At 45.6% G+C, this 14465-nt stretch overlaps 1 protein-coding gene across 1 annotated transcript in view; it reads right to left on the reverse strand.

Annotated features, from left to right (window-relative positions):
• lig1 (ligase I, DNA, ATP-dependent) overlaps positions 1-14465 on the reverse strand; it is an 80814-nt gene that overhangs the window by 21526 nt on the left and 44823 nt on the right. Inside the window, exons 21-24 of the mRNA XM_083653397.1 lie at positions 9762-9872; positions 6422-6493; positions 3599-3743; positions 2749-2831 (exon numbers count right to left, since the gene is read on the reverse strand). Of these exons, the coding sequence (XP_083509523.1) occupies positions 2749-2831; positions 3599-3743; positions 6422-6493; positions 9762-9872 (411 nt within the window). The remainder of the gene's footprint in view (positions 1-2748; positions 2832-3598; positions 3744-6421; positions 6494-9761; positions 9873-14465) is intronic.

The raw sequence follows: 14465 nt of genomic DNA on the forward strand, positions 1-14465 counted from the left end.
TCAATGTGCATGAATGGATAATGGAAATCTAGGCTACTAGATTTCTTAAAAAAAAAATACCAACAGAAGAATATTGCACATTTTTTGGGGGCGCTACCCACACGTTTAGCTGTGTGTTTCTCATTCCACGAATGCACAATCCTTACAAGTTGTACCCCGTTGTAAAGGTGACTAATCAGGCCTTCCAACTATATAAAATACAATACCAATTGGTATTATTAAAGTGGAGAAATAATCGAGCGAAATAACGTTTCCAAACTTTTTTTGAGGAGTTTATTTTAATCGTATTTTATCGAATGAAAAAAATAATAATAATCGGCATTATATATCGGCCATCGGCCGCCCTGCTCTCTAAAGATCGGCATCGGCATCGGCCATTGAAAAAGCAATATCGGTCGACCTCTAGTTAAAAGAGGAGATTTGTTTCTATCCAGAGTGGAGCTGCAGTTTGTGCGGGAGGAGGTGCAGCGAGAGCAGTGGCATGATGAAAGGATAGGAAAGAGAGTCTATTTACGTGAACAACAGATGGAGCTGGTGCAACACGCCTGGACACATTATTACAGTGACAGAACGTGTGCGCAGCCCCGACATCAAACTGGAAGTTCTTATTATTTGCCCAGAGTGTCCCCCCCCCCCCCCCAAGTCATTTATTTACTTTCCCCATATGGCTAACTTTAATGTGTCGCAAGCTGATGACGTCATCAACTCAGTAAGCGAGACGGATTTTATTTTTTATATATATACTGTATTATATACCAACACTGCACCATGTGACGACTAATCAACGTCAACTTGACTTTATTGGTCAAAAAGTCGACAATACTCCTGTTAGGTCGGTTACTCTTTGTTTAGGTCTCGGTGTGTGGGTTGACGAAAATGACTGTTGAACGTAACTTTGGATTATTATTTCATCGTGTGGTGACACGAGTCGCAAGTCACATGTACATGTGAGTGTTTTTGGCGCTGTTGGAATGTGTATTTTGGCCGACTGAACGGGAGTAGGCAAAAATCCGATACCCTGCCATTGTAGCGCTAAGCTATTAGCAGTGAGAGCTCTACCACAGTTTGTACTGCACGCAGCTTGAAAATAAAGCCATGTACGTTCTAGTTTTAATATAGGCAATATGGCAAATAAACTAAACTAAACTCTAAAACTCTAAACTCTCAAAATGTTGGCGTATCCCTTTAAGACATTTTAAGATATATTAACTCATTGAGTGCCAATGACGACTATCGTCGTCAATTCAAATAGTAACGTAGAGTGCCAATGACGACTAAAGTCGTCAATTGCGTTTTTTGACGGTGGGACGTGGATCAAAGCCTGATGCATCTCCTGTGAAAGTATGGGGGATGTCGAATGTGTAGAAGCTATTTTACGGACCCATTAGGTGGCGACAGTGCTCTCCAGATTAGAGAAAGGTGAGGAAAAACAGCAGAAGAAGCCCCGTGATGAAACGGAAACCGATGCTGGAGCCAGAGCCGTATAGATTGCTCTGGCTGGAGCTAACGTTAGCTGCGAACAGCAGTCAATCCGCTCCCACAACTGAGCCCCTCTGTCTCTGCTGCATAGTTTCTCCACACGATTAGCTGCCAGAAAAGCAGCACCCGACGCCGAAGGGCCAAACCATTCTCAGCAGTCCGGTTTGGCTTTTCGGTGTCGCGCTGGGAGCCGGCGCACAAAAACGGAGCGCTCCGAAAATAGACGCTGGGTGCGTGTTAGGCTGTGTGTTAGTGTGGGGTTGAGTTTCTCCCAGCTCCGCCGGCATGCAGGCTGTGTGTTGGTGTGGGGGTGAGTTTCTCCCAGCTCTGGCATGCAAGCTGTGTGTTGGTGTGGGGATGAGTTTATCCCAGGCAGCTCCATGCAGAGATTCGTCGCCTGACGCAGCTAGCAGAGATTCGAGCAGAGCCACCAGAGACACTCCCACAGAGGAGGAGTTTGCAGTTGAGGGGGGTGGGGGTGCTGTTTTATTGAAGGAAATTACTGTTCAGATGTTTCAGGTCAGAAAATATTAGCTTCAGAGTCAGTGATTTGCTTGAAATGCTTTATTTCACAAAAGGCTCATTATCTCAGCTTCTAGTCTGAAACGTCTGTTTTTGGTTAAATCAACCTATCTTCTCCGGCTGATAACTAAAGAACGGAAAATGATATCAATAAACTTTTTTTTGCTGATGATACAATAGAGTCTCATCGTTCTTTGTGCGTGTTCGGTGTTTACATAGTAATATCACACAATATTCTGTGGGCCTCGAGAAATCACTGAAAACGCTCTGAAAGGGCTGGCACTGGGAGCATCCGTTTTCCAAAAGTGGCTGGCACTCAATGAGTTAAGACCACTTTGAATGCAATTTATCACCAATTTCAATATTCGCTAAATATCCGTACAGGTGGGCAACAACGGTAATGCTGAACTCCTAACTAGCATGAACTTGTGCACACACATCATAGCTAGGGCAGCTAGCTACCGGTGGCCCCACAAACGCATAAAGTCTTCGAATCGAAAACATTTGACATATTTCATATTTAATCTCCTGACAGATCCCACAAAATTTTTAAGACCTATGAAGATTAAATTTAAGACGCTTTAGTGCCTTTTATTGAGAGTCGAGACCCGCGGACACCTGGTTAACTGTGTGTTTTCACTTGTGAATTCCATGTGTGTTTTGTGTCGTGCGTGCCCACAATTTACAAGTGTGAGTTATTGCTGTGTCACATTGCCCCCCCCCCCCGTGTGAGAGACACACACGCACCTTGAGCCAGTTATGAGAGCGCTTGGCAATTTCATAGGTGGCATCCTTCTCTAGAGTCTTCACCATCAGTCCCTCACAGGAGTCTACACACACACACACACACACACACACACACACACAGAAAGAGAGTTCAGGACACAAAGAAACTACAGGCAAGGCCACAGAGGCATACAGTACAACTCAGAAACATGTACATTTCTATGTTCTCTCTATGTATGTTATATATCTATGTTCTTTCTATGTATACAGAGACTCACAGACACACTACAACACAAGTCAACTCAAGTACACAGCTCATAGGTTCTATTTCTCTCTCTCTCACACACACAGACTAGAGGCAAGGAAACAAGTGCACAGCTGCTGCTACTACTACACACAACTCACAAAGACAACAGGCAAATACACACACACACACACAATACACACAACATGCAAAAAAACACATGACTCACACAAAAAGGGAAGACGCAAAGAAACAGCAGGCAAGGGAACAAGTACACAATTATTACACACACATCATACAAAAAAGCACATCATGATTATGTTCATTGTCGATTAATCTGTCGATTATTTTCTCGATTAATTGATTCGTTGTTAGTAGTTGAAAAGTAAAGAAACCAGAAAATATTCACTTGTAAGAAGCTGGAATCAGAGAATTTGGACTATTTCTTGAAAAATGTCTCAAACGGATTAATTGATTATCTAGTTGGCACTTAATTTAATAGTTGACAACTAATCGATTAATTGTTGCAGCTCTACGCTCATGGCACAGAGACAGCAGACAAATAAACAATTGCACAACTTTACCACACACACAAGCGCACACACACACACATGCATACACACACACCTCGGACAGACTGCTCCAGGAACTCAGCGATGGCGTCAGTGTTGTCAGACTCCATGGATCGGGCGAACACGAACTCTCCCTCCACCTCCAAGAAGCTTTCCTTCAGCAGCGCCCGACGACGACACAACGGCTGCCGCACCAGGGACTGCACACAAACGCACACGCGCACACACACACACACGCACACACACACACGCGCGCACACACACACACACACACACACACACGCACACACGCACGCACGCACACACACACACGCGCACAGACACACGCACACATGCATGCAGAACGCACGCACACATCATTACAAACGACGAAATTGCATCTCATTACAATCACATTCTCTTTATAGCTTGGAGCCCTGCAATCACAACTGTATCAGTATGAAATGCCAGCTAAAGCAAACACACACTAACAAACACAGTCTCACACACAATACACACAGATAGACAGTCTCACACACAATACACACAGATAGACAGTCTCACACACAGATAGACAGTCTCACACACAATACACACAGATAGACAGTCTCTCACACACACAGGGAATGACAATCAGATCATCACACACAAACTCAATCTCAGGCAGGAATACATGCATGCATACATACATTATACATACAGTCATACAGTCATACAGACAGACAGACAGACAGACAGACAGACAGACAGACACACACACACACACACACACACACACACACACACACACACACACACACACACACACACACACACACACACACACACACACACACAGTCTCCAAATGCACACACATTCTCAGATGGATGGCCAAACACAAACACACACACACAAGACAGACAGACAGTGTCAGTCTAGGGCTGAACAAGAATTCAATATTATCGTTTGTCTTTCAGAGGAATCATATCGTGATATGAAGAGATTTTAATTTCGTGTCAAATTTCTGCTGACTAAATTGACGATAAGCACATTTTATTTTAACACATTCACTGCCAGCCGTTTTTTCAATACTGTAGGTAGGTTCTGCCAAGGTTTTTTTTTGAGGATTCTGGCTCATCTTTCAAGAGCCGAGGATTATTTTCTGCTAAGATTTTGTGAACACAAATGATCTCAAAAGAACTAATAGAATGTGTGCTTTCTCTGTCTAAAAGAGTTAGTTTGTAGAGTTAGTAGTTATGTAGGCATTAGCAGTAGAATACAGCATGGTTTCAGCGTCTGAAAATTTATTCTGAGATAAATGGCTTTTTGTGAAATTCGATAGAACAGTCACTTTAACCATTTATTTTTGGCGTAAGACGTCAGACATCTAAACAATAGTTTTGAACAGTAATTTCCTCCATAGCAGCAGGAAACCCCCCTCTCCTTCAAACTCCTCCCTCCGTGGGTGTGTCTCTGGTGGCTTTGCAGCGTTTGTCACAAGCGAGGCTCTGCCTGTCTGTGCTGCCTGGCTGCTGGCGGCTGCTCTTTGGGCGAGTCTGCATGAGTCGTTTCGGTTGTGAGCTCAGCTGCAATGAAGCTGCGTGCGATTGTGGGCTTTCTGCGGGTGTTTCAAAGTGTGTTGCACGCATAATCTATCATGCAAATTTGCAATCCCCCACCGCCAGCTCCCAGCGGGATAATGCGCGAAAGCGAAAGCGTTTTCGCCAATCCATTTTACAGTATGAGAGAATGGTTTCCTCGCGCGTTCCCCTGCAGTTTTGGCTCGGCTTTTTCTAGTCTGGAGAGCACTGTCGCCACTTAGTGGGTCGGTGGAATGGGTTGTACACGTTCGGTGGCTCCAATATTTTTATAGGAGACGTGGGGGGCATTGATCCACGTCCCACCGTCAATTTTTTTTTTTTTTTTTAAGACGAGATATCTCGTCATTGGCAGTCAACCGTTGGATTTTTTAAGACGAGATATCTCGTCAATGGCAGTGAACGTGTTAAACCTCTCATAAAAAGAGGTATGGTAGGAATATTATTTGAATATTTCTGTTTCGTTTCACATCAGACCTTAACATTAAATCACCATTCGGTTCAACATTAAATTGATTATTTAACGTGATGTCACATTCATGAACCAGAAGGTGATATATATATATATAGAGAGAGAGAGAGAAAAATACTTATGATGATCCTCATGATATTGATTTCAGCCATATGTCAGACAGAGTTTCAAACACACAACGTTGCCACACACACAGTGTCACCGTCTAGGACACACACAGCATCACACACACGGTCTCAGACACACACAGCATCACACACACACACACGGTCTCAGACACACACAGCATCACACACACACACAGCATCACACACACACACACACAGTCTCAGACACACACAGCATCACACACATGGTTTCAGACACACACACCGTCTCAGACACACACAGCATCACACACACACACACAGTCTCAGACACACACAGCATCACACGCACACTGTCTCAGACACACACAGCATCACACACACAGTCTCAGACACACACAGCATCACACACACTGTCTCAAACACACACAGCATCACACACACTGTCTCAGACACACACAGCATCACACACACTGTCTCAGACACTCCGACACACTGCCTTCTCACACACTCAGCTGGAATGCCAATGAGGATTACAATCATTAAATGTAGTTCCAGCCTCTGGTAGCTCCGTCATTGACATTCAGGGGCATTGTGTCTGCATCTCGGTGGGGCGGGCGAGCGTGAGCACGTGCACGTGCTCACGCTCGCCCCACAGACTACAGACACGCCCGTTTCAAATGACAGGAGAGATTTCTGGGCGAGATCTCTCTGTCTCTCTCTCTCTGGGCAATATTTGCCTCATTAGCGCCGGGGGGCTTACCTCGCCGTTGAGGTACAGGAGGTCAAAGGCGTACACACACACTTGGACTTTGATCTCCGATGCATCCACATCCTGCAGGGAGAGGCATCAGCGCACACACACACACACACACACACACACACACACACAAATTCATTTTAATATTCTCGCTTTACAAAAATATGCAAATAGATGCATTTTATTCACAAATCGCTGTACATGCAACCTTGGGACTTGTTACAAAAAGCTCTGTGATTTCCTCCCGTTTGCCTTTAAAGTTTAGCAGCCCTCCTTCTTCCTCTCAGTCTCTCTCTTTTACCTTTTAATGCATCACACCTCTGCCACTTGTTTATCCCTCTCTTCACCTCCACCTCATCACTCCCTCTCCTCCATCTTCTCACCTCCACCTCATCACTCCCTCTCCTCCTTCATCTTCTCACCTCCACCTCATCACTCCCTCTCCTCCATCTTCTCACCTCCACCTCATCACTCCCTCTCCTCCTTCATCTTCTCACCTCCACCTCATCACTCCCTCTTCTCCTCCATCTTCTCACCTCCACCTCATCACTCCCTCTCCTCCTTCATCTTCTCACCTCCACCTCATCACTCCCTCTTCTCCTCCATCTTCTCACCTCCACCTCATCACTCCCTCTTCTCCTCCATCTTCTCACCTCCACCTCATCACTCCCTCTTCTCCTCACCTCCACCTCATCACTCCCTCTTCTCCTCACCTCCACCTCATCACTCCCTCTTCTCCTCACCTCCACCTCATCACTCCCTCTTCTCCTCACCTCCACCTCATCACTCCCTCTCCTCCATCTTCTCACCTCCACCTCATCACTCCCTCTTCTCCTCCTCACCTCCATCTCATCACTCCCTCTTCTCCTTCTCACCTCCATCTCATCAGTCCCTCTTCTCCTCCACCTCATCACTCCCTCTTCTCTTCCTCACCTCCATCTCATCAGTCCCTCTTCTCCTCCTCACCTCCATCTCATCAGTCCCTCTTCTCCTTCTCACCTCCACCTCATCACTCCCTCTTCTCCTTCTCACCTCCACCTCATCAGTCCCTCTTCTCCTCCACCTCATCACTCCCTCTTCTCCTCCTCACCTCCATCTCATCACTCCCTCTTCTCCTTCTCACCTCCACCTCATCACTCCCTCTTCTCCTTCTCACCTCCACCTCATCACTCCCTCTTCTCCTTCTCACCTCCACCTCATCACTCCCTCTTCTCCTTCTCACCTCCACCTCATCACTCCCTCTTCTCCTTCTCACCTCCATCTCATCAGTCCCTCTTCTCCTTCTCACCTCCATCTCATCAGTCCCTCTTCTCCTTCTCACCTCCATCTCATCAGTCCCTCTTCTCCTTCTCACCTCCATCTCATCAGTCCCTCTTCTCCTTCTCACCTCCATCTCATCAGTCCCTCTTCTCCTTCTCACCTCCATCTCATCAGTCCCTCTTCTCCTTCTCACCTCCACCTCATCACTCCCTCTCCTCCTTCTCACCTCCATCTCATCAGTCCCTCTTCTCCTTCTCACCTCCACCTCATCACTCCCTCTTCTCCACCTCATCACTCCCTCCTCCTCCTCCTCTCACTCATCTTTCTTCTCCTTCTTCGTCTCCCTCCATCACCTCCTCTTGCACCTCATGTTTGTCCCGCTCTTGTTTAGTCCCGTCAATCTCTCTGCCCGCCTCACTGCCTCGTTACAGGATTCCCACCGCGGCGCCCTGACATGAAATCGCAGGACTTTCCGACCCAAAAACACTCTTCCTTCCTGGTTTGTTAAGGCTGTTTCTCCCCCTAGAGAAGCCTGGTTTCTGCTCCAGTTGGGAATGGTGTGGAGAAAAGCAGCTGATGATCACCGTCTACCCAACAAATATGTGAAACAAGTTTACTTTACACTCTGGTAAATTCGAATAATGCGATTCTTGCGGACAAACTGACAGTGTTGCTATGCGACAGTGGGGGAACGGGGGTCGCTCGCATATGTGTCACACCAAACTCAATACAAAAACCTGTCCGTTTTACTGTTGTCTTGCTTGTCACTAAGTACGCCTGACTGCTATAACGTGACTTTAGACCACTTATGAATCAGTGGGGTCTTTTGTAATATTCAGATTAAAAACCGAAGCTCAGACCACGTCCATGTCATTGATAAACTGTCTACCCATACACAGACTGTATAAACCCCATGTATATACCCCCGATGTGACCCCCCCACTTCCGGTTGCGTGACATCAGTGTGTCAACGCAAAAATACATTTGGAAAAATCCCCCGACTTTCCCAGAAAAGTGATCACATTCCATGACGCTCCTTTGTCAGCAATACACCCCTCTAAATTACAGAAACGTTTCTGGGATATCATTTAATTTGAAGAGGTGTATTGAGTATTGACCAGTGGGAACACCGTTATTAAAGGATGCAATCAGGAGAAAATAAAAATTAATTTTTTCTTCTTTCTTCTCCGTCCCTCATGCCTCTCCTCCACCCACATCATATTTTTTTTTTAATTTTGTAGTTTTTACACGATTTACAATTCTGCATGATTAATTGTTCAAGAGGGAGATGAGAAGATTGTGAACTATCTTCTCATCTCCCTCTTGCGCAATTCATCATGTATCAATTCATCATGTATCAATTCATCATGTATCATTGTAAATGGGGTAAAAAGAACCCCCCCCCCCCCCCCCCCCAAAAAAAATACAGTCATCTGCCACAAGGCGGGTCAAATCATTTTGTGCCTCCTATTATCACCACAAATAAATCGAGACGACAATATCTCTCTCCTTCCGATTTTCAAGGATGTGACTGGGAAGAAAGGAGGATAAGGAAACACACTGAACTCTTTGACGATGAATTGATGCCATTTGTGTGGTGGGAAGAACGCCGTTATCCTGATCAAAAATGGGGGGGAAAAGCACGTCGCTGACATTTGTCGTCTCACCGCGACACACCATCCTCCTGTCCTGTCCTCTGCCTCACTACTCTATCCCTTTGATTCATCCGTCTCTTCATTCATCTTTTCTGATACTTATCAATCTTTCTCCCTCTCTCTCCTGGATCAGTTCACTCCGTTATCTCTCTCATCCACCTTCCGGTCTTTATCTCCATCTTGTTTTCTCCTTTCAGGGTTCCTATCTGGAGGAAACATGCAAACTCCACACAGAAAGGGCCTATTTGACGACCCCACCGTTGGCACTGACTCAGGACATGGGAATGGGGACACACCCTCAGCGCCCCCAGGCGGGGAATCGAACCCAGGACCTTCTTGCTGTGAGGAGACACCGTGCCCCCAGTCCCTTCTTCTCTCATCCTCTCCTCTCCGTCTTCTTACAGTCCCCTCCCGCTCGTCCTCCTTACCTTCCTCTTCCGGGTGGTGAGGACCTGGAAGGGCTGGATCTGCCTCTTCTCTCGATCCCAGGCCACCGCCTCCGTGTCCAGGACGCAGGACACCACCGAGTCCTTCTTCACCTGCGGATGGAGGGACAGAGATCATGAGATGATATACTGTAGGTATCCATACAGAGGGTTTGTCCTGGTTTAAAAGGGATATTTTTGTCGTGATGGCCACATTATGCTAATTTGCATATAAGCACACTAAGCCACACCACTTACAGATTGTCTGCAAGTTTCATTGAGGTGAATCTCAGATTTTGAGAATTTTATCATGCAGATTCAGGATGAAACAAAACCAATTTCACGTGGGAAATGAAAATACAGAGGGGGAAAAAAAAGACTTTCAGACTTCGGAGGCCCTGGATTTGTTGCTTAATGCTTTGGGAGTAAACACATTAACATCTCCCCCTAGAGATCTGTTGCTAGCTGCTTTTGAACAATAGAGTTGCGGTCAGACAATATGTTAAAACGAACCAATGAGAAGACGTCTGCTGTAGTCTTTTCTGCTTAGCCAATTACCACCACACAGTTCAACCCAGTGCCAAAGTCACATAAAATAAAGCTTCAAAATATAATCTATTTTGATTTTAATTTCTCACCTCGTTTATCATCAATTCCTTATTTGTTTTTTCACTTCAAATGTTAGTAGTAACAACCCTGATAAGAGTTAAGCTCAATTTATGCTTTGTCTGCCGACACTTTTGAAACGGTCGCCGACAGAAATGAGGACTTGAGAGTCGACACTTTCAAGTGTCGGCGAGCAGTGTCTGCTACCTAGTGAAATGTCTAGTGTCGCTGACTACGTCATAGTATCGCGCAAGTCTGATTGGCTATATAGACGGCATGCACTTGACTTCCTTGTTTTGGTTGGGGTCTACCCGCTAGTTTTCGCTCGATTGAAATGAATGAACGTGTCCCCACTATTTTTTATCAGCCTGTCCTTGATGTATGATTTCGTGAAAATCACAAAGAACATAGTGACCAACTTCCCAGAGAGAGGAGGTGAGTTGTGTGGTTGTGTGCTGTTTATATGCGGCTGCAGCCAAGTACGTTACATCTTGCCTCCGAGGTGGTTTCACTGTGCATTTCGTTCCCTCTCTTCTCTTGGCTGTCTGCGCTTATAGCGTTCGAGTGTCACGTGACCGTTGAACCGAGGCGAACGTCCTCTGAAGTATAAATGCAACACTTTCTTGTGCTGAGCGACACTTTATAATAAGTATAAATTAAACTTTAGGGCTAATGTACACCGCCTCCGGAACAGATGGGGTACGGCCACCGGTATGGCTGTCAACAACAGACCCACACTCATGTAATCTGTCAGACGTATGCGGGTCGGGATCTGACAAAAATAGAACAGGTGCATAATTTTTCCATACCGCATGTATCGCCCATCTATTAACATGGGCGAGAGTCGATCCGGCAGTTTTGCCAGATCCGCAACGCAGCCGTAACGCATCTGGTGTACATTGCCTGTTAGGCTGGCTGGTAAGACACTACCTGCTTTTTCGGAAAAGTATAGGCACAACTGACCTTTATGACTGATTTTCAAGGTCAGACCAAGTCATTGCTCGTTAGGGGCGGTCGCAACGGAGAGGTGACAGACTGATGGCTTAAGGTCTTTTCTTTCTTACCTCCTCGGGCCATCAGCATTCTTTCAAACATGTTGGAATTTGCCATTCTCCTGTAGCAAGCTAGCCACTCAAATATGAACCGTGATCAACGTCACATGACACTTTTGGCAGGGTGTGTGTCACATGACACTTTTGGCAGGGTGTGATCTCCAAACTGAACTCCTCACTAAGTGTGTGGACCTTTAACATGCGAGATGAAAAACAAGATGCCCCTGAGCTCCCCAATTTCTCACCGTAACCGCCACGATATATGAAACATAATCCGTTATGCTAATCAGGTCATTAATTAAGCTAATACATGCATACATCTATGTCAACAAACTTGTCTTCAAATAACACAGAGGCAGTTTTAATATGGACGCCGTATCGTCAAGCATTAAGGAGACGATAAGTTACAAGAAAATCATTTTTTCCCGCATTAAGAGGCAAATTTATGCGGCAAGGTGCTGAAAACTGTAATGAGATCATGGACTCTATAGGGAGGATGAATCCCCCATCATGCATTGTGTTTTGTCTACAGACGGATCAACAGACAGATGCCACCAACTAAATAACATGATGTCCCATCCATGCTGCTGGGACGTAAATATCTACAAATGCCAGTCATTATTGCTGCATTCACCTCCCAAGGGAATAAGCATTGGGACGACTTGACAGCTAAAAGCATCGCCTTCAAAAGTGTTCCACGCGTCTTAATGATTTTGAATCCGTCAAATCGCAAGTTTCCTGTCGACTTGAGCTGCTCTGAGGGGATCATTTTCCCTTTGCTTCTTCCACACTCAACACACTTACTGTACACTCAAGTGAGCCATGCAATTGTGTTGCACGTTTTACCGTGTCGACCGCAAAGCGAAAAACAAAATTCCGGCGAATAGTTGTATCCTGTCACGGCATTTTAAAAGGCTTGTGCGCTTTACAAAAACGACAAAAATGGATGTTTTCCACTTCACTAAAGGCATTTTTTAGTGGAGTCAGAATTGAGGAATTCGTAAGAAATTGGGGTCTACTGGCAAACCTTGAGTTCCCAAAGGAGCGTCAGCGCCACCTGAAAAGCTGTCGTGAAAAGTATTTGAGGAGGACGCTTGAGTCTAACCGTCTTTCACGTGAAGCTTAAATGTATTATTGCCAATCTTTTCACTCTGTTCAATTTGGTAGCATGTCCCCCTGCCTTAGAGGTTAGGCAGCGCTTAATGAAGAGGGAGGGAGGGGAGAGAACGGCAAAGGAGAGAGAGGTTAAAAGAAGCTGACGAGAGAGATGACTTAAGAGAGCACGGAGTGAATGAAGAGAGAAGACGGCAGCAAAGAGGTGAGGGGGAAGAAAGGAACAGGTATTATGAAGAGGTAATGAGGAAACGCTTCTATAAAGCAGAGAAGGCAGGGGAAGTGGCGCGAAGGGCTGAGAGGAAGAAAGTAGAGCCCGACCAATAGTGGATTTTTGATGCCGATACCGATATTAGGGAGTAAAAATTTTATCAAATTTTTATCCCCCATTAGTGCTAATTTTTTATTTATTTATCCTGGTTGCTACTCCATCCTCTGCCGATCTGCGGAGAGCCGAAAACTGGCTCCATGCTTCCTCCGAGACATGGGCAGTTAGCCAGCCGCTTCTTTTCACCTGACAGGGGAAGCTTCACTGGTAGGACATAACACGTGGGAGGATCACGCTATTCTATTCCAACCAGTTCCCCTCCCTCTGAACAGGCTCCCTTAACGACCAGAGGAGGAACCACATTAGCAACCAGGATATTGCATGTTTTGGTGAAGGGTTTCCAATATGAAGGAAACCCCCGGGAGGCACGGGGAGAACATGCAAACTCCACACAGAAAGGCCCTTTTGCCGACCCCACCCGGGCGGTGGGCACTCGAGGACATGCGGACGGGCACGCTTTCCTTCAGCGTTCACAGCGTCCCAGGTGAGAATCGAACCCAGGACCGATAATATCGGCGAACCGATATATCGGTCGGGCTCTAGAAGAAAGACGCCATAACAACAAAAACAGGGGGGAAGACGGCGGTAATGAGCATCGACGACGGGCATTTGGGCAATGGAGGAGAGGTGAGAAAGAAGGAGAGTGAAACGGTGCAGAAGGTGAGAGAAACCGTGAGAGAGGGAAGGGATGAGGAGGACTGTCAAGAGGCAGGACAGCAGACAGAGAAGGTGAGAGAGTGAGAAGTGACAGACAGGCAGCGTGGAGACGACATGAAAAGATGAGAGGGAGAGAGGCAAGAATGAAAGTTTGACAGAGCAGGGATGGAAAGAAACGGGGGCTTGTGGGCGAAATGCCCATTAAAAAATGAAATCACTGGAATTGGGATGATGGGGGCTATGCGTTAAAAAAATCCTACTCGCGTTATTTACCTCAGTGACAGGCAGCACAAGCTAGCTGGCCAGCTGGTCACTAGTTAACGTTAACTTGAGAACATTAAGCGTTTTTTTTTTGTTTTGTTTTTATGCAAACCACCCCTAGAAACCGATCGAAACTAACCCTAACCCTAAAAAGGTCCATTATTGTGGGTTGGACTGGATAGCGACATGTACCGGATGTACTGAGACACACTTTACTATACTGCATCAACTTCAACTTGATGTTTTTTGTCTTTTGCCATAGGGCATGTTATTTGGAAAGTGTATTAGTCTACATACAGTAACATGCCAGACAATCAACAGCGTTGTTGAGATGATAGGAAATTAAACTTTTTAACTGTGTTCAACTTCTTCATCTTTATTTTTTATGTTCATGAACTTTTAGAAATAAAATATGTAAGGGTTAATGCCCGACGAGGTGTACATTATCACTTTTTAAGGGACGACGCGGAGGCGTGAACCGTCCGAGGCGAAGCCGAGGATGGTTTGCCTCCGCGAAGTCCCTTAAAAAGTGATAATGTACACCTCGAAGGGCATTAACCCGCTTATACCATGGTCACTTGCCAACAAAACAATAAGACCAGTCATTTATATTTCCATATGTAATAAATAAAGCAATCTAAATGGCTAAATGTCTGTTATTCATACTGTAAATCAGTCTTCCACGAAATA

The sequence above is a fragment of the Poromitra crassiceps genome, assembly GCF_964638095.1.
Source record: "Poromitra crassiceps genome assembly, chromosome: 17".
Taxonomy (NCBI): Eukaryota; Metazoa; Chordata; class Actinopteri; order Beryciformes; family Melamphaidae; genus Poromitra; species Poromitra crassiceps.